General features: G+C 34.9%; 1 protein-coding gene across 8 annotated transcripts in view; it reads left to right on the top strand.

The window, feature by feature from the left end:
• Positions 1-21,353, top strand: part of RYR2 (ryanodine receptor 2) — a 345,759-nt gene that overhangs the window by 193,872 nt on the left and 130,534 nt on the right. For all 8 annotated transcript variants that reach the window (XM_071739054.1, XM_071739056.1, XM_071739057.1 and 5 more), the window contains 7 exons: positions 649-841; positions 2,904-3,120; positions 4,275-4,379; positions 6,508-6,611; positions 9,921-10,004; positions 12,844-13,003; positions 18,579-18,726. In XM_071739054.1, coding sequence (XP_071595155.1) covers positions 649-841; positions 2,904-3,120; positions 4,275-4,379; positions 6,508-6,611; positions 9,921-10,004; positions 12,844-13,003; positions 18,579-18,726 — 1,011 coding nt within the window. The remainder of the gene's footprint in view (positions 1-648; positions 842-2,903; positions 3,121-4,274; positions 4,380-6,507; positions 6,612-9,920; positions 10,005-12,843; positions 13,004-18,578; positions 18,727-21,353) is intronic.

The raw sequence follows: 21,353 nt of genomic DNA on the forward strand, positions 1-21,353 counted from the left end.
ATTTGACACAAGAGAGAATTAATTAATTCAGAATTAATAAAAAAATTTAGAAAAATACATAAAAAAACCCCATATATTATTGAATTTATATGCCTCAAAGTTGCTGCTGTCTTTGTGTATGCCAGAAAAATGCTGGGTTTCAATTTAACTATGAAACTAAGTAATTTCATCTTATACAAGTTGGCAAGGGTACCACGATGTGGCCCTTAATAACAGGAAGTACATTACTTTTCCTAAATAATTTTAAGTACTACTTGTTCTTTTCTTGAATAATCAGGTATTCTTTAGTAATGTATACTCTCTTTTATTTTAGATAATAATGGATTTTTTTCAATTTTTTCAATTTTAACTTCTACACCTTCAGGAAAAGTTGTCTTAATTTTTACTATTTATTTTTAATTTTTACTAGTTATTTTCACTTACATTATATGTAATTATATTGCACTATTTATTATTAAAATAGCTTTGCAGATGCAATTGTATGCTTCTGTTCACTAAACTGCAAGCTTTAAATTGGGTCTTGGATGTTATAGATTAGATACTTATGTATTACTGTGTTTCTTCTCTATTGCTATAGTCTCTTTATTTGGCTGAAAACTTGTTACAGTGTTCAGAAATTTTGCTAAACTTTTCTCTTTCCTTCCGTAGGTTGTGTAGCCAGAACAGTAAATTCTCCCAACCAACATCTGTTAAGAACTGATGATGTTATTAGCTGTTGTTTGGACCTGAGTGCCCCCAGCATCTCTTTCCGGATCAATGGTCAGCCAGTTCAAGGAATGTTTGAGAATTTCAACATAGATGGCCTCTTCTTCCCAATTGTCAGCTTCTCTGCAGGAATAAAGTTAGCGTCCTGTGTAGTGTTTTGGTTTGGTGTAGTTCTCTGGTCTGCTGGTGTTTTGTTGGTTTTTTTTCCCCCCAGTCTGTTGTCGCTTTGTTTGTGTGTGGTTTTTGGTTGTTTGTTGTTTTTTTATTATTATTTGGTTGGTTTGGTTTGGGTTTTATTTCTATTTCTATTTTTGTTTGTTTGTTCCGTTTTAGTTCATCTGTTGTTTTTCAGCACACCAGTGTATTCAGGTGGTTTGCAGATAGGCTTTAGAAACAACTTCTTTGTCATTTCTTAGTTGACAATGAAGTTACAATGTCAGAAACCTTTCTCTGTCTACCACTATTTGTCCTCTGTATTGCTGAAAGCCACATTGATATGTACTAGAAGATAAATGATGCAGTTGTTTCTATGGTTATACAACTGCTGTGATTATAGCAGACACACAGAGATGGTGAAAAAGTGAAAATACTGTTTCTCACATAAAATAAATAGCTCAGTTCTTCATCATGCTTGCTATGAGACTAGTCACAAGATTACTGAAGTCTCAGTAATCCAAATGTGAAAGTTGCTAGCAATGTACAAAATCATATACTCTCTGATTGCTACACCTTCACTCCAGGTCAGCATTTTACCCATATAGGAAGAAAACCAATCAGTCTTTTGTTTTAAAAGTTTAATTTCCCTAACTCACTTGTTACGAGGTAGTAAATATTATTTGAAGTTGCATTATCTGCACTTACCTTAAGAAATGGTGGTGGCACACTTCCTTTTCTAGGAACATCTAATATAAATTCAGCCAATCTGAATTAAGAAAAAAATAAATTAAAAAACAGTTTCTTACTGGTTTACTGTAAAATTTCAAGTCACTCTTGAGGTGCCAAACTTCTTCCTCCATGAATTTAATAGTTTGAGATTATAATTTAAAAACCAATTGTGTGATATTCTGAGGGGAGGTGGGAGCAACTTTAGTCAGTCTGGCAAAAGTAAAGGCTGAAAGCTGATTTCTGTTGGAATCAGAGCAGTGCTCACTGAGGAATCATTAAGAGGCTGTGGTGAATACTGGAAAAACCAAGAGCTGTCATGCAGTGGGCATTGCAGCCTCTCATTCCAGATGTAAAAATCACTTATTTAGACTTTGTGTTGGATAATATGGGAGATACAATGTGATAAAGCCATAGACATGCATGCTGTGAAATGCAAAACTATAAACCTGCCTGCTTTCTGCCCATTATGAGAGAAATATCTGATGGATTTTATTTGTGTGCTTAGTATGTTTTTGGAGAGTGGTCTGATATAGCATTGATAAAAAACTTAAAAGATGGTAAATAGAAAAAAAGTCTAGTTTTTTGTTTCCTCCTGGATGGCAATATACCCTCAAGATTTTTTAGTATTATTTTATTGCTACTTCATGATCACCTCATTCAATGAATTTTTCCTAAAAAAAAAAAAAAAAAACAAACCCAAAACATGAAAAATTCACCAATTTGTGGTGAATAAGAGGATGCTTTCCACTAGGCTTCTACTAACATGAGAAGTTTATGTCTTAGGGAAGGAATACAAGAATTTTTTGTATTTTCTTCTAAAGATTTAGTGTTCTGTGAAAGAAAAGAAAGAACCATATTCCATGGAATTTTCAGGCTCATTTCTCAAATGAGGCAGAATGGAGAACTCCTAAGTGGAGAGACTTCAGAGGTGGTTGGTTGATTACTGTGGGTTATAATCTCTGCCTTCTGAGACTCAAAGGGCTGCAGCTTACTTCTTAAGTGTGCTGAGTAAACTGATGATTCTTTCAGTGTCTACTCTTTTGGTTTCATGATTTAGAATACTTTTATGGAAGTGAAAATTCATCAGAAGAAGGAATGGTTAACTTCTCATGTTTTTTGCACCTCCTACTTCATAAACTCCAGCAGTATTTAAAGATTAACTCCAAACAATGCAAATAAGCTGCAACATCAATTTATATATATTTTTCCCTTTATTGAAAATGGCATTTAATAGTTGCTAAGCTTACAAAGTGATTTGGTGTGACACCAAAGGTGTCTGCCTCAGGTATCTGAAGTAACTCTGATGTTTACAGGGTACGTTTCTTGCTTGGAGGTCGCCATGGGGAGTTCAAATTCCTTCCTCCACCTGGCTATGCCCCTTGTTTTGAGGCTGTTCTTCCCAAAGAGAAGCTGAAAGTGGAGCACAGCCGAGAGTACAAGCAGGACAGGAGCTACACAAAAGACCTGCTGGGTCCCACTGTCTCTCTGTCCCAAGCAGCTTTCACTCCAGTTCCTGTAGATACAAGCCAGGTATGCAAACTGAAAAATTTCATTTTAACTTTTCAACACACATGTTGTAGGTCTGTGTTATTCTGTGTTTGATTTCAGTTTATCTCAAACTTTTCTTGGGATTTCATTGCTCTGTTCCACTGTGAGAAGCTGAAAAATGGTGCTTATAGTGCTCAGTAGAAATTTCATATGTTTCACTATACAAAGACTATAAAAAAGAATGTTTTACCCTTAAAATTAGAGTAGGCAAAAAAGACTATTTGAACTTCTTGTTCTATTATTAGACATTTTTATTAAAATTTTAATTACTGTAGACTTTGTGTTATGACAAGACTTTTAGACCAGCTTAAGCTATAATTTTTTACTGGCCTGGGACATACTGAGTGTGGCATTTTACTCAGTGGCATGAAGTTAGAGTTGTCTTCCCTCCCCCACCACAAGTTGTGAAGAGCACTATTTTTTTTATACCAAAGAACTCCATCTCTGATCACAGATAGTGAGTTAATTTTACATTTGGCAAGTGTTTGAGATTGTATGAATTTTTGTACACTACATGCACAGATTTTACCATATTTAGGAACCCCTTTGGGAATAAAGCAGCAAACCTGATAGTTTGTTGCCATTATGTACTAAATGCAGCATCTTACATGTGTTGTGTAATTATTGTTCTGTAGCACTATCAATTAGGGTAATTTTATCATGGTTCACAGCCTTGTATATTTGACATTTCTAGTTTTTAAGGTAAAGCAGAGTTGATTTCAAATTTTGGAGACAGGGTGTTGCAGTATCCTGATTGTGCTTCTCACATGTCATAATTATGTGTATATTTTTCTTTTTTATGGGGTTCAGATCATAATGTTGGTTGTTTCACTACCTTGGTAGTTGAGATTTTTAGCATTTTCCAATTGGGAGTGCTGGATTTAAAACTGTTTTCCTTTGCTGGTCAAACTTTGGAACTTGCAAGTACATAGGTTAATATATTTCTGGTGATCAAAGAATTCTCACTCACTTTGGCCAGTAAGACAATTTAAAATGACATTTAAAAATTTAAAATGGCCATTTAGTTTTAGTTGAGAGATCTGGTTTGTATAAATGTCTGTTATGACTGTTTGGGTGGCACTGTTAAGAAACTTATGTGTAACAACCTCTTTCTCTCTTCATTTTTTTTTTTTTAGATTGTTTTGCCTCCCCACCTGGAAAGGATTAGAGAAAAATTAGCAGAGAACATCCATGAACTTTGGGTTATGAATAAGATTGAACTTGGCTGGCAGTATGGACCAGTGTGTACCTTCCAACTTAATCTTGTCTTAATTACATAATATTATTTATCACATTGGTTTCAATGGGACTCCATTTTTTTCCATCCTTCCTAAATGAGAGTTATAGAGTCATTTTGGTTGGAAAAGACCTTTAAGATCATCAAGCCCAACTACTAACCTTAAACTGCCAACTGCTGCTAAACCTGTCCCTAAGCACCACATCTACATAGATTCTAAATACCTTCAGGGATGGTGGTTCAACCACTTCCCTGGGCATCCTGTTCCAGTGCCTGACAACCCCTTCCATAAAGAAATTTTTCCTGATATTCAATCTAAACTTTCCCTGGCATGACCTGAGTCCATTTCCTTCTGTTCTATCACTTGTCCAGTTAGTAAGGTTCTCCTCCTATCCTGTCCAATTAGTAAGGTTTTAGACCCTTTCCACCAGCAGCATATGGAAACCAACAGTGCATTTCTAGCCCAAAATTCTAGTGTTAATCTAACTGCCAGCACAGAAAAAAACAGAGTTTTTCATGTTCAGTTTGTTCTTGGGGCAAGCAAGAAATTTAGCTGCATCATGGAATAAGCCAGTAAAGGCAGTTGCTGGTTCTTTTCATATGTGCTGACTGACATAGCTCAGTCCTAAACTTAGTTTTAATGAAAAAAGAGAATTGCTTATAGGAAATGCCTTTAAATCTACCTCCCTCCTTCCTTCTCTTCACTTCTTCAGGCTCATGTCTGCATTAGGTGTTCCATATAGCTGCTTTCTTCTATCTTCCCTTCTTTTCATGGAATATGATGGAAAAAAATTACATGGCTTATGACTGTGACACAAAATGCAGTCTATTTTGTTGATCTTTTTTTTTAAAATCAGGCATCAAAAATATTATACAATCTATTTATTTGGATACCTTGGCAATGTTTATGAACAGCTATTTCTGCAAACAGACTATAGAAGCATACAGTAGATACTAGGTGTAAAGGTAAAGACATGTATGCATGGGTACAAATGTATATATATTGTATTTAATAAAAAGATTTTGGTTTTCTTAGCAGTTGAGATAACAGACTTAATGTAACTGGGTATAGGTATTATATCTTGTGTAGCATATAACATTACTTAAAAAGATATGGTTAGCAGAGAATAATCTCTAATTTTTTTTGTTGTTGCTTTCTCCACCAAATCAAGTGCAAAGCCTCAGTTAAATTAATGTGTTGAAACATTTTAATTGTGCTGTAATCACACCAGCTGGGAAGCAATCTGCAGGAACTTCTAGTGTAATGTCACTTACCATTGAGAATCTAATTGTACAGTTAAACACTGCTTTAATTTAAACTATACATAGTATGTATCAAGTGAAGCAGTGAAAAAATTAAGTTCTGTGCAGAGTGAAACTAAGTGCTAAATCTAAGTTATTCAGATTTCTCTCTCTAGCTTTAATGTTGCACGTGCTTATTTTGGGAATGTGGCAAAGTATATGCCAGTCATCTTCTGGAGATTAACTTCTGTATCATACTGGTTTCTCACAGATGATTTAATCAGTTTAAACCAGTGTTGCCAGTACCAGTTATCTATAGGGGCACTGCAGTTACTGAGTGTTGAGGGAAGACATGAAACAGAAATCAGCTCACATTTGGACACATGACTGCTCTAACCTTGGATTTGGTCCTTTTAATTCAGAGCTAGATGCATTTTATTTAGTAGTTGGCCTTTGAGTAAAAGGTTTTTGGTTTTTTTTTTACCAAGTAAAAAAGTTCAAAGGCTAAGAATCTATTTATTATTAAATAATTTATTTATATTCAAATATAGATTATTAAAAATATCTGCTGTAAATTGCATTTGATATTCCTACATACCTGTTTCATCAGATCTGTGTATCACCAAAGGGATACCCAGTAGTGCCTGTGATATTACTACTGCATTTTGTACATGTAACAAAAATAGCAAGCTAATGTAGCAAAATTGAGGCCTTTTTCAATGAGCTTCATTTCAAGTCTGAATATGAGTGATATTTAGCTGTCCAGTTTGAACTCACCAGATGCACCTACATATCTTAGTTTCTATGTGTATATATATTTAATACATATATTTAAAATGTCTTTTTTTTTTTCAAGGCAATTTAAACTTGTTTCTTTGCTGTCTTTTCAGGTTAGAGATGACAACAAAAGACAACACCCATGCTTAGTGGAGTTCTCAAAATTGCCAGAGCAGGAAAGAAATTATAATTTGCAAATGTCACTTGAAACACTGAAGTAAGTTGCTAGAACGTTTGAAGCTCATGGTGAGAGTTTATTAAGGAGTAGCAGTCTTCATCTAGTATTTTAATTGCTTTTAATTTTCTTTGTTGATAAAGCACTCTTTGAAGTCCAGTAGATATTTTTTTGGATGTGACTAATGTTAAATCTTTGCTTCAAGACCCCTTGCTGGTCTATATGTATCATCTGTATATATTGCCACAAAACAGTAGTAGGCATTCTCTCCTTTTTTGGGTGAGCATTTAGATCTGTGAATGTTGTTAAAGCTCTCAGTTGTTAAGCTAGAAAATTACAGTGGGTTATTAATGAATTTATTCAGGTAATCAAGTTATCTGGCTCACAAAGATACACTTCCTCATCCCAGCTTTGCCAGTCTAGATCTTCTGCTAGAACAATCTTTATAATATGAGTCAGGCATCATAAAAATCATGCTCTCAGAATTAAATGCACACTCCCAATGTTTCTCTAAATAATAAACAAATTTTAGTAGTCCTTATGTCATTAGTAGTTCAGGTCTCAATGCTTTTCTAAATCTAATTCTGACAAAATGAAAATTATTTGTCTTTAAAAACATATATAGAATAATCATAGAATAATTTTGGTTGGAAGAGGCCTTAAAGATCATCTAGTTCAAACCTCCCTACATGGGCTGGGACACCTCCCACTTAGACCACGTTGCACAAGGCTTCATCAAACCTGGTCAAAGCCCCAGTATGGATTATTTTAGTAATTTTATTGCCCTGGAGTGAGCCTTTTCTTCAAATGTATGGTATCCAAAATATAAAGCATTCAGTCTTTCTACAGATTTCAGAATTTGTGTGCTTACTCAGCTCAGTCTTGTATTTGTCTTTGTTTTATTAAGTATACAGTTCTAATTTTGCAATATCTTCTTGCATCTGTCATGAAGGCATCTGTTGTTCAGAGAGTGCTGCAATCAGTTCATTTCTGCAAGCTTGCAAAGCTTAAAAAATACAGTGCACTAATTCATTCTAGTTAATCTTCACTCATTGCAAGCTACTGTGACTTGTTCTTTACTAGATGTTTCTAGTTTACTAGCAGTCAACCTCAATGGCTTAAAAAGGGTAGGACAGAAAGAAAATATTCTTTTAAAACTACCTCTAGTCAGTTATATGCCATGTTCTTTACAATTTGCATCAAGCTGTGTTCTGCATACCTGAAGGAGTTGCAAGACATCAAGAATGACTCTTACTGTAACTGGAATTCTTTGTTAATTTCTTGCCAGTTTTGCTGCAAGCTCTATTAAGTGAGAGACAGAAAACACTGAAGTTCTGAGTCATATTATCAGACACAACATTTCTTTTCAATATATTGGGATCTCTGAATATTTTTCAGTATGATTGAATACTTTTATGAGCTATAAAAATGATAAACTATATGAAATACCAGGATACCAGAAGGAGTTACCTCTGATTTCATGGGACTAAATATGCTTGCTCATACTGTTTCTGCACATTCTTATATGTTTTGATCTTGTTTTTTTGCAGCTTGCTATTTTTTTACTTGTCTCTCTGATTTCTACTTATTAACTCAGTTGTGTGTAATAATTAAATGTATCAGTATTATGCTGAGGGCAGTGTTCAGCCACTTCCACTTTTCTTGTTTAGCTTTCAAGTGCTTTAGGGGTCTCTCAGGTTCTGTCTGCATGGGATGCCTTTTTATCCTGCTGGGGCTCCCTCATTTGAATTTACTGCGTCTGGGTAGAGACAATTTAGGGTTCAAAGTCCTGTCTTAAATAACAAGAAAATTTGGGTTACCAGGACTTACATCCTCTCTACTACTTTCCACTGTTAGGTAAGTTTTCTTATTTATGCTGGTGTGAGCTGCATAGGAAGCAGGTATGATTTATGCCAACTGAAATTTATCTGCATGGAATATTCTTAGCAGATAGTCTATTTTTCAGAAGGTGGCAACCACATGTTAATTTCCTCCTATCTGATTTTTATCATCTAAATTTAAATCAAGTTTCACGGACCATAACAGTTGTGTTTACTTCATGGAGGTGGCACTGAAAATTTGTGCTAAGGCTGTCCTTGAAACATATGTTTCATCTGGCAAGAGAAATATACTACTAGAGCAATATTTGTGCTCTTTTTTTTCACCAGCCAGTTCAAGACCAGTAGAGTTAAAACAAGGCTCAAAAATACTGTTTTAATTAGAGACAAGAACAACTAAAAAAACAAGTTTACCAGCTTCTTTCCATGTTGGAAAAATTTGGAATGGAGTCCAACGTTTACACTTGTGATTTCTTCTGTGTAATTGGTTTCCATCAAAGATGTGCCAGTCACCCTCAGATTCTGAGAAGCTTCTGAACTGACTCCAAAGTGGCCTCTGACTGTAGCCAGAGTTTCTTTTAGTTTCGTAGCTAATATTTCAGTAACACCCCAAGGCTAAAGAAAATAACACTTGGTAATCCAGAACTGAACATAAATGCAGGAACAAATAATTGCTGAGTTATGGATCAAATCCTAGGCTTGAATGAGGCTTTTAGATTTATACTGCTGGATAGAGTGACTGTAAGGAAAGGAAGAGGTCTGAAGTGATCAGAAACCGAATTAATATATTCAGTCCTATTTTTACATTATCTTAAGAGGGTCAGTGGCTCTGTGTTGGAAGCCTTGTGGTACATGACACACCATGTTGAGCTTTAATCCTTTTATCTCAAGTGGATTAGTGTGCAACATCCATATCATGCAGTAAGATGGCAGTTTGACCTAATAATTATCATGCATTCTGGTGTTATTCCTCTCTATAGTAGCATGTCCTAGCAAAATCCATATGAAATTAAAAACTGAATATAAGCCTCTATATAAAGACTCAGATTCTAAGGATAACAAGTGACATTTCCTGCCTTTTCTCCTTTTGTTAGCTTTGAGGTAATAACCTAACATAAAAAGATTTTGGCACAAAGCAGTATGAATGAATATATAAGCAGCATGAACAAATATATAAAGTAGAAATGTATTTCAAGGACAGGGAAATGTTCAGCTGATGCTTAGATGAAATAGACTGTATGATTTCAAAGTAGTTTTGAAGTATATGTTCAGTTTTGAAGTAGTCCACTCATATTTTTACTGAAATACTTAGAAACATCTTGTGGCGTTTTCTTAACACTGTCAGAAAGCTTATTACATATAAATATGCAGAAAGATTAGTGTTGATCTTTCCATTTTAATGTTGCTGTCATTCCAGTAGGTCTTATTTGTAGTATTAGTGGCATTCATATATGCAGCACCAATTCTTTATATAGCAACATTGGCAGTAACTTATCTGATTTCTGTGTTCTAGAACTCTGCTGGCATTAGGCTGCCATGTTGGAATTGCTGATGAACATGCTGAGGAAAAAGTGAAAAAAATGAAACTTCCAAAGAAGTAAGTTGAGATTCAAATGCATTTTTGTGACAGACATTGAGTGAAGTGAATTGTATTTTAACAGTTGGTATTTATATTGCTAGTTTTACTTCTGTATGGAAATATGCATAGAAATTTTCAGAAATTTACACACACCTTCATCCACACCTTTACTTTTTAATTTTTGCAGCCTGATATGTAGGCAAAGTTTAGGTTTGCTGTGATTCATTTAAATGTCTGGCATTCATTGTCACATAGTTCTTTTATATAGAGAATGTACTGCAGAAACCTGATAAAGAATTTTAACTGCAAACTTGTCAATATATTTTGCTGTGCTGCAAATATTTACAGGTATTATTTTGACAGTCCTAGAATGGCCATTTGGTAGCTTGAAGTGTAGAGAACTGATAGAGCCACCTGAATTTTTCATTAGTGACTGACTGGCAATGGCATTTGTAGGGCTGGGTTCAGGCTGATATGTTACAGTGCCCTGGACTACTGCAGCTCTGAGAGCAGTTTTCATGGCCCAGCCCAGGTGTCCTGACTTCTTTCTTAAGATCAGTGTGCTTCTCAGTTTGGAAATGAAGGATCTGGGGACTTGAACACAGTTGAAAGTAATGGAACTGTACTTGGTGATAAGCATGTGACAGCTCCATAAGCCCACCACATGTTTGAGTCTGTGGTTTCTGATTTTACACACTTGATTAGTGTGTAAAATGCAGTGGGATAAAGGAGGTTTATAATGTGTGTAAAACCAGAAGGGTAAAGGCCATCATTTCCATATTGTAGAATTTCCACTCTGTTCTGTTATTTCTGGATTTGAATTAGTACTTTAATTTCCTTGATTATGACTAAGAGTACTATTAAGTACTACTAGGAGTAGCTCATAGCTCTTAGCAGGGATGTTCTTTGAGCAGAAGTAGATATTCCTTTGCTTTATTCCCAGTGAAAGCAGCCTTTTATTGACCCCCACCTTCATATTTCAATAATTGTGTTCCTAAGGCCAGTGTAATAACCTCAAGGTTTACAGCATACGCCCCATTCTGGCAAGATTTCTGCAGAATACTGGGTAATACTTCACTACAAAGTAGCAAGAAGAACTTGGACCCTCAAGTTTTTGAAGTATACCATGCTGTGCTAATTTAGTTTATATCAAAGTTTCACTATTCCTGATGTGGTTGCTTGATAAGAATGAATGAGAATAAAAGTAAGGGATTAGATTAAATTTCTCAAAAATTTCTTCAGCTTTGGTATTTGGTAATTCTGTAGTAGAAATCTGCTGATTGGTAACTGTGAATAGTGGATTTTGGATTGACATTCTTGAATGACTCTGAAGGACAGTCTAACCTCATGTTTATAGATGATAATCTCTCTTAAATACTTGCTTGTTTTCAGTTATTGTTTTCAAGAAGTAATTTATTTAAATGGGTATTAAAATAATTATCACAGAAGAGAATTAATTGATATTTGTAAAGTATTTGAATATTTTAGAATATAAATTGGGGATAAATACTGTTTCTTTTTCTGTACTACTCTGCCAGTCCAAATAAAGAAAACACAAGAAAAATTACAAACTTGTTTAGAAAACAATTAGACAATTACTTAAACTATCCATTCTATAAAAACCCCAGCACATATAATTTCAGTGAGAGAATGTTGCTATTTTCCACAGACCCCCTTTGTTGTGACCAAAATAGTGCTTTGTTTTCTCAGTATGGTTAAGGGGAAATACTGAAGGATATTCAGGGCACATCAACCAGCTCTGCCATGGTCTCTCCCTGGGTGTAAGAAGGCACCAACTCTGGCACCTGAAGCACCTCTTCTTTCTCCCCCACTCCTCCTTCTCCAGCCTTGGTTTTTGCAAGGCTGCTGACCACATTTTTTTTCCCCTCCCTCCTCTCTGCCTGTGCAGCATCTTGCCCTTTATTAAAAATTTTCCTGGAGGCCCCACCAGCTTGGCTGAGGGGCTTGGGTCCCTTTTGGAGTCCTCAGTATAGGGCATCCCCAGCCCCTACACACAGAGATCACCCTGCAGCCCCCCCCTGCTACCTCTGTCTGTCTGTCTGTCTGTCTGTCCCCTGCATTGCTCTTCCTGCCCCCATGACCCCTCACCAGCTGAGGTAAGGGAGGCAATGTCCACCACCATGGTGCTGCTGCAGAGTGTCATAAGTTTTTGTTGTAAATGTAGTAAGTTGTGATGTGCTGCATCCACCACCATATGTCCATTATTAAAGGCTTGGTCAAAGTAAATTGGGAGATGAGTGATTAATTTGACAGGAAAAACTTTGGAAAACTGCAACACTTTGTTCTTAAGAGGGATAAAAATAGTGAGGGAGCTGTCTCTCTGTTCTCAAGCTAGGCTTAAATTTTAACTATTTGCTCTTATGATTTGAAGAATAGTAAAGGCATGAAGTATTATAAAGGCAAACTTTTATTAGATAAACTTTATATATGATATTGAGTAAGCTGTTTGACTTGCTGTGTCTCTCACATCACTATATGTAATAGGAAAATATTATCTTGCTTCTAAAGGAGATAGATAAAATTTAATAAGTATTGAGATAACAATAATAGTGTTCCTGTAGGTATTTAGATAAGCAACATCTTAGTCTACTGCCTTAAATATCTGAAAGAACTAAAATGCTTTAAAAGCAGTTTTGTTCAGGCCATTTTGGGTAGTTTTCATTACTAACTCCTTAATCCCATCAAGATGCAATTAGCTGAAAGCAAAATTAAATGCCAGTTCATTATTGTCCTTTGTGTTTGAAGATGCATATGTGGCATATATGAAACTTCTTGCCTTTACCATTTTCTTTTTTTTGTACTAGAAAGTAACTGCTCATTCTGTGTTTTCTGACAGCTACCAGCTGTTGAGTGGCTATAAACCTGCTCCCATGGACCTGAGTTTTATCAAACTGACCCCCTCTCAAGAAGCTATGGTGGATAAACTAGCAGAGAATGCTCACAATGTGTGGGCAAGGGACCGTATAAGGCAAGGCTGGACATATGGTATCCAGCAGGTAAGTGCTACCTCCAGGCACTTGAAAAACCACCTACCTATAGAAATATTTCAAAGTTAAATGGCAATAATGGGAGTACAAAAGCAAAAAGAAGCAGCTAATGAGTATGATTTTGTCAGTAAAAGAGAGAAAGCAAAAATACATAAAGCAATTCCACTAACTCTTCTTGTACAAACAGTATTTAAAATATTGCTGGTGTATTCTTGTATGTTGTCTAGATCTCAGGGTGAGAAAATTACATACAGGAAGCTAATATACTGTAGTATTTTAGGAAATGTAAACATTGACTTTCAGTAGGGGAATAATTTAAATGTTTGCAGTCTTGGGAATTGAATAATTTTGTTTATCCAGGAAAATCAGAATGTAAGCTTGTAATAATCACTGTGTTGATAATGTTTTATTTCTGGCAGAGGACTTGTTTAACTGAGAACAGTTAAATCAATCTCCAGGTTTCAATTCTACCTCAATGGTTTTGTTTCAGTGAATAGGAATGCTACATGTGCTATAAGAAAGGGGGGTGAAAAATAAGCATGGTGGATTGTTAAGAACAAAACTCAGGGTAATTTTGTTCTTGAAAAAATAGAAAAATTATTTGGTATACAATGAGCCTAATTAATTACTTTTCAAAACAGCTACTCTATCAGTTTTCCCTTAAAAGGAATATTTTCTATTCTTTTTTTGGTTATTTGTGAATTTTGTATAGAGAAAGGTATCTTCACTGCTTTTAAGAAATGTGTGGTAGCATATCACATTGACATTTTAAGTAAATTCACCTCTTGAGAAAAAAAAATATATATTTTTCACGGTTTTGCTCTAGGCATAAAAAGATAATTATGTTTTCCAAAATGAGAAACAGCAGTTTGGTAGGCACATACTCTTTTTCTGCCTAAAACCTGGTGCTTTTGTTTTTGACAGAAAAATCAAGTTACACAGTTCGGTTCAGTACATTTCAAAACTTGTTTTTCTGGAAGACCAAAGCTCCTGTATATAAAAAAAATAAAAATCTTGTTATATAAAGTTAGACGCTTAAAATTCACCTCACCCCATACTGACTCAGTACATTTATGGGATAGAACATATGCCACATAGCATTTTAGCATTGTCCATTCAAGTATCTTAGTATAAAGCTCTTATTTTTTGGTACTTTGTGAAGTATTTATAAATCTATGATAGCTATTTGGGCTTAGGAATACAATGACATGATTAAGTTTTTGCCTAATACTACATCTTCGAGTAAGGGAAGCTGGCCCTTTTAAATTGCTGTTAATATTTCTGATAGATTAATAACAATAACAATAATAATAATGTGTTGGAAGTGATGCTTCTCTGTTGCCATGTGGGTGAGCAGCTAATTCCTTTTGAACCCACAATTCAATCCTGTGTTTATGAAGGCAGTACACAGTTAATTTCTAGAATGAGGGTCTGTATGCCCCTAGATGCTAAAATGAAATATTTCTGATTATATTGATGAAGGCACTCAATAATTTACACCATGCTTTTCACATCTTTTACTCTCCCAGGAGCCAAACATTTTCAATACAGGTCCTTTCCAATCAGGAGATTTGAAGTGGATGAAAGCTGGGAAATAGTCACACAACCCTGACATATGCCAAAATTTAATTTAGTTTTATGACAGAGTTTATTGCTTAAGATGAAGTTAAGAAGTTTTTGAGCCAAATACATCTCTTAGCTAATTATACTTCTAAGTAGCACTGGGAAAATGTAAACCCACAACTCATATGTCATAAATAAAGTTTCTGAGGTCTTGGAGACAATTCAACCTACCCAGTGTGTAGTTTTGCCATATTGAGTTAAATTATGTTTTCTGAGTTGGTGAGGTACTATGAAAAGAAAAGTAGTTGAATGATGCTGTCAGAGACTTTTTCAATGTTACTGGATTGGTAAGGATAAGCAAAAGATTTCGTGGGAGTGTGCAGCAATGTAAAAAAAAAAAGTTTCTCCTTCACAGCTGTGCAGTGTGCTTATACACTTGATGTTTTTATATGCCTGTTGATATAGAATATTCAACTTTTGAAGAGGTGTAATATTATAGAAATAAATCATGAGTGTTATTGCAGATTCCAGAAGGCAGTCCAGTTCTGGACTGGGCTCTGGGCCACAAACTTGGTTTAAAAAATAAGGTGTTCAGGAATATTAATAACCTTCAGGAAAGATATCAACAGGATTAGCAGTATACACACTTGTTTTTGGCAGATGAATTGTGGTAGTCTCATGTAGGGTCAACCAGGTAGATTATGTACTTGAAAACTTTCCCACCAGTAGCACACCCAGTAGAAGCTGCCATGTTGTGATTTCCTCTTAATTCAGTTATTTTTCACTTTTTAAAGTGAAAATTTTTTCAAGAGAGAAGCTAGACTGAATTGCAAGAGTGCTTTGAAAGTGCAGATAAAAAAATACCAAAAGAAGAGAGCAGAATAGCAAGGTGTGCTCCTTTTTGTGTTCAGTGCAAAGATGCTTCTCTTATAGGTGGCATAAATATCACGTGGCAAGCTGCAAGCTCTTGTTCACACTGCTGTGTGCTTCTGCTTGATTCCAAGGATAGGTTTGTTCCATGGGCTACATTTTGTCATCCAATCACATTACTGTGACATGTTACAGTACTGTAATAAAGTGACATGAAGTTAAGCTGTATGGTACTATAAACAGATCTTGCAGAGCTCTTCCTAAGAGGAAGAAGCTTACAGAGGTTTGGAAGTAGATTAACTAATCACTGGGAAATATAAGCAGCAACCATGCTGTGGATCTAGGATGGATGAGATGATTTTGTAGGTCTGTTCCATCATGACTGCCTCATTATTTTGGGGTTATATGATATGAAAAGTTTAAAGGGGTATTGTCAAATAGCTTGTGTATAAACATTTTTTTTCCTCTGGAATCTTGAAATGACTTAGTAAATGCTGATTTAGAAATATATATATATATTTTAATTATTTTTTTTTAAAGTGTAATGGTTTATTGTTAAACATGAGCTGCCATGGTAAATGCAGAAAAGCCAAACCTCTGGATAAGAAGATGTTAAATGCATGGTGTATATAAATGATCCTGCCCACAGTGTATATACTACAAATGGTACCACTGAGCTGGGCTTCTGACAGCATTGCTGGCAAGCTCATCAGTAGCATTTGTTGAGACAATTGCTGAGAAATCTTCATGCAAGATCCACAGACAGGGCAGCAAGCAGAAGCATTTCACAGCTGTGGAATGAGTGTTTTCTAATGGTGCAAATGAAGCTAGGAAAATAACAGCCCTCCTGTGCCACTTAATTGTGCTGGAATACATTTGCTTTGTGTTTGCCATTTACCAGCCTTGGCACTGAGGCCAAAATAATTTCAAGTACCACACAGAATAAGTATCTGTGTAGCCTTAACACTTTAAATCACAAAAGTTACAATACTGTTGAATTATTATTGTGGGTTTTTCCTGTATGCTTCCTGGTCTGTGTTTTCATTTTTCTATCTTTTCCTGCCTTTCTTTTTGATAGTCACTTCCTTATGAATATTTTTTATGTCTTTTTGTTCATTTTAGTTTATTGAACTGTGCTGCTCCTGAACTTCTCAAGGCTCTGGGAAGGCTCAAGGGCACATGCATACATTTGTAGCTCTGAAAACTGTAATACTCTTTATCACTTCAGATGTCTTTTATAGATTTACAAGGCTTTTTTTTGTTTGCTTTGTTTTTTTTTTTTTTTTTTTTTTGTTTTGTTTTTTTTTTTTTTTGTTTTGTTTTTTGTTTTGTTTTTTTTTTTTTGTTTTGTTTTTTTTGGGTTGGGTTGGTTTGGGTTGGGTTTTTTTGTTTTGTTTTTTTGTTATTGAATTACCTCTAAAGAGTACATTTTTATTACACACGCTGTATCTCTTAACAGCTTCTTCTTTTTGAGTTGCTTACACAGTTTTACTGTGGTTTTCTATTTTGCTGTAGACAGTGTGGATACTCCTCTAGTTTCATACTTACTCTGACATGAGATCTGTCTGTGCAGATTGCTAGATTGAGTGCTCTGGGTTAGGTAATTTGTATGTTACACACTGAATGAACAAATGAATGAAGTCTTGCACCCCTCAGCTCTGTGTTTTTCCTCTCTGAATTATTTTGCAGCAGTATTCATTACCTGTAATTGAAGTTTTAAAAGGCTTGCTTATGTTTGGTGTGTGTGTGTGTTTAGGTATTTTTATCTGTGGTTCTTTTTTATTATTTCTAAGAGCTGTATTCAGTTAGTGCCAGTGTTGACCACCTATTCCAATACATTTATACACAAAAAATAAGTATATATGTGCTGATTCAAATAATTTGTTTTCTATCATTTCCTGCATATACTAAAATCTGTAGTGTACACTATATGGAGTGTACTGATTTTTCATGGTCAGAGTTGTATCACTCAGGTTTAACATTATTTATTATTAATTCTTCCATTTATAGTCAGGCTTATTCTTCCAGGCATTCCAGCTTTTCATGTTTGCAATGCTTTCTTTTACTTAAGTAACTCCAAATTAAAGTCAAAATTACTAATGCATTGTTTGTGTTATATCAAATGAGGGCAAATCTGTGTAATACAATACATAGGCTGTTTTTTGGGTTTTGAGGTATATTATGAATTCAAACCCAAACAATTCTATAAACTTTAATGTGTGCTACCCAGCTTAAGCCATTTGAAACAATTTGACAACAGGCAAACATTCCAGAGTTGTTTTTTGTCAGTAGAAAATGTAGACAAAACAGTCCTATTAGTCACTAAAAATTATGTTGGCCATATAAATAAGTTGAACAGCGCTCTCAAATAAGATAATATTGCAGCAAAGTAAACCCAATCAATGCTGTGTTAATAAAAGTAAAATACAAGGATTAAACCTTACCAATGCATTTATTTCAGGAGAGGTTACAATAAATTACCTTGCAAAAATTCAGCACATTAATATTTTTCTTATTCTTACAAGAGGTTTTGTTTTTAAATACATGCTTTAAATATTAGATGTAGCAAGACACGGGTCTATTATCTACTATATTATTTATTATTATTATTGGATGCATTTGTTGATAATTACTATTTAGTAGTAATAGTACTGTAATAGTAGTAATAGTTGCTCTCTTATTAATATTTGGTTTATTCTTTGAGGGTTTTACATATCTTTAGTGCTGTAATCAAAAGACCCTATAGAGTTGTGGTACAGCAATGTCTCTGAGCTTTACTTATGTACCAGTTTCTCGTTATGGTATCTCCTTCATAAACAGTGTGAAAACTTAATCCCTCTGGCTTTTCAGAAACTCTTTGCATTTATCCCTGTTCTTTTTGCTAGCATAGTTATCCTATTTAGTAAATTTGATGGAAAATAAAATCAGGTATAAACCACACAGTTTTATTGCATTACTGGCTTATTTAGTAAAACTCAGTTGTGTTACTAGTGCCTAGACTTTCCTCACTTCTTTGAATCCTTGCTGTGTTTGCAGTTCCATGATTTCAGCTGGTATAAATAGTCATTTTTATACCGCTGCTATAGCACAATTCTACCTCTAAGACAAAGCACAGTGTCTGAAATGGAATTGATTTTTCATACGTCTGCAGGATGTGAAAAATCGACGGAACCCTCGCCTGGTCCCTTACGCTCTTCTGGATGATCGGACAAAGAAGTCAAACAAGGACAGTCTTCGGGAAGCAGTCCGCACCCTCCTGGGCTATGGTTACAACCTGGAAGCTCCTGATCAAGATCATGGTAATTCTGTTGTTTTATCTCTAAAAAAAAATCCTTGAAAATATCCCTGTCCGCTCCTGGATTTGTTGTTCTGATGAAATAATCTGAGCAGGTATGGTGTCTCTGAAGCTAATAGGTGCTTTTTTCCGTGTTCTGTTATTTCTGTTTCCCTCTGACCTTTCTTATTGTTTCCTCTTGTCCTGTGGCCTTAAAAGAAGTAATACAAACTGAAAAATTTATCTGTATTCCATACACTTCTCTCCACTATTCATTTTTGCAGATTTGATAGTTCAGATGAATCAGTATTTAAAGGTTAAGCAATTTAAATCCGGATTTTTAATGTATGGTCTTATGCCAGGAAATAAAATGTGTAAATATGTGCCTAAATAACAGTATTTACCCAATCTAAAATGAAGTTTTTAATAAAAAAATAATTAGTACTCTATTTGGTATTTAAAGACAGAATAGCAAAATTGATAAGAAAGAGATCATATGTTCCCCCAGGAGACATGAATTTTATATTCCTTCAATTTTGACTCTAAATAATGAAAATTTCTACAGTTCATGTACAATCTTGTATTTAAATACTTAAAGCTGCAAGATGGAACTTTTAAAGACAAATATCTACAAACCAGATTTCTGTGAACATCAAACTGCAAGTGTAGATTCTGCTAGACTATTAGGGCATTTAAACTTACTGGACTTTCTCAGGCCTTTTAAGTTGAAAAGAGTGCAAGTAAAATTTAACTCACTCTTTACAAATGTTTTTGTTGAATTTGCATTATTGACAGTTCAGATACTGTACGGGTACTATGAACAGTATTTTCAGCATATATGGTTTGACTTTGAGACATTCTAGACAGAAAAACAATGAAAACTATATTAACTTTTAATAAAGAAATTTTAAAGAAAAAATTCACAACATTTACCTCAGTAACTAAAGAATATAAAATGTTGAGAAACGAAATCAGGAGACATAATGTACAAATAAAGTGAATTCTCTTATAGATGTTGTCTTTTAAAACAACAGTTTTCTGTTATGCTCAGATGAAGTTTTAAGATGAAACACAAGAGGGGAATATTCTTGGTCTGCACTGTCACTCTGGAACACTTACTGCACTTAGAGAAAGTCAATGGCAACATAATATTTTACTGGCAATGATATTCTAAAAGTTCTCTTGGAGATACAGAATAATCAAATCAAAATTGAAACTTGCATTTGCTGAGATTTCATAATCTCAGCAATGTTTGGAAAATTTGAGAAATATTTTTAAACTTTGTACTATATATCAGTATATATATCAGTATACTGATTAATAAATGATGATTTTTCCTGCTTTATATAGTCACAGTATTGTTAAATTTGGACAAATTTAGGCCATAGATATTAGGTAAATATTTCTACAGAAGACCTAACTAATACCAAAAGCAGGGAAACTTGCCATTTTCAGTGTCTTTTCCAAAGCACATATATGATCTGATCCTTAACTTTTCTGAGTTTTGATGGAGTTTTTACATTACATTTTCAAATATGAGCCATTGCTGATACCATGAGTGTGTAACAAGCCTTGATTGCTGGATGGGCAAAACTGTTCTATAGTGGAGCATGTTGAGTCAAAATGCTGTGCTGTCTGCCTGTGCCTGGGCTGGAGAGTTTCAGTCTGCTGCATAATCTTGTCATTTCTTCCCTTCCTCCTGTGGGAAGGAGATGCTGCATGGAAAGGGCTGGAAAGGCTTCTGCTTGGTTCTGAGAAGGTGGGTTGGCTGTGTTAGGAGGCTTTTGCCTCCTGGGAAGATAAAAGGCCTGTCTAGCCAGGTAGGGTGAGAAGGAAAAAGTATACACTTGTTTTTTTCACAGTCTCCTCCAAATCCTACTGAGAAATATTAATCCCCTTTCCTCACCGACAGCTCCATAGGCCCTTGCCTTTTCTTGTCAATGAACTGCTGAAAAATGTTTTTTTTTTTTTCCTTATGCTGCAGAGATTCTTGAGCTTGTTCTTTGAATGGACTTCCCAAAGAAATGTAAAGAGTATAATTGCAACCCATGCATCTGAAATGTCATTAATCTTGTTGCAAAATTCCCAGAGGAAAGAACCTGCGGAACTGTGTCTGACAAACCTGGTCTTTCTTAAACAAAGACTAGAATTGCATTCAGCAAAAGTTTTTTTTTTTATTGTCATTTTTGGTATTTAGACTTTATAGTTTGTGAGCCTGGGGCTTGTGAGATGCATAAAACATAGGCATCCTCTTTCATCATCCAAAATCCATACTGTTATTAAAGGATTTAGAGCCCTCTAGTGGTGTTCTGCATGTCCATTCATTAATTTTATTGTAAACATTGACTTAAAAAGTTCTACAGCACATTTTTAATGCTTTGTTATTCTTATAGTTATTTTTACTTAACGGTTTCCAAAACAGCTATATTTTAAGCAGTGTTTAGAGTCTAGAAAGTATTAGAAATTCTTATTTCCCACGCTTTGGGGGGTTTTTTCTGTATAGGTGAGGTACTGAGGGTCTTCAAAAATGTTTTAGTGGCATTAGTTTTGTAGATCATTACAGAGAAAATTTTAGTGGTAAAGGATAATGTGGCAGAGTTCAGGGTTGCTTACAGGAAACTTGATGAGCGTGACCTAACTTAAGTCAGGAAT

This window comes from Heliangelus exortis, chromosome 3 (assembly GCF_036169615.1).
Source record: "Heliangelus exortis chromosome 3, bHelExo1.hap1, whole genome shotgun sequence".
In the NCBI taxonomy this organism is placed as follows: Eukaryota; Metazoa; Chordata; class Aves; order Apodiformes; family Trochilidae; genus Heliangelus; species Heliangelus exortis.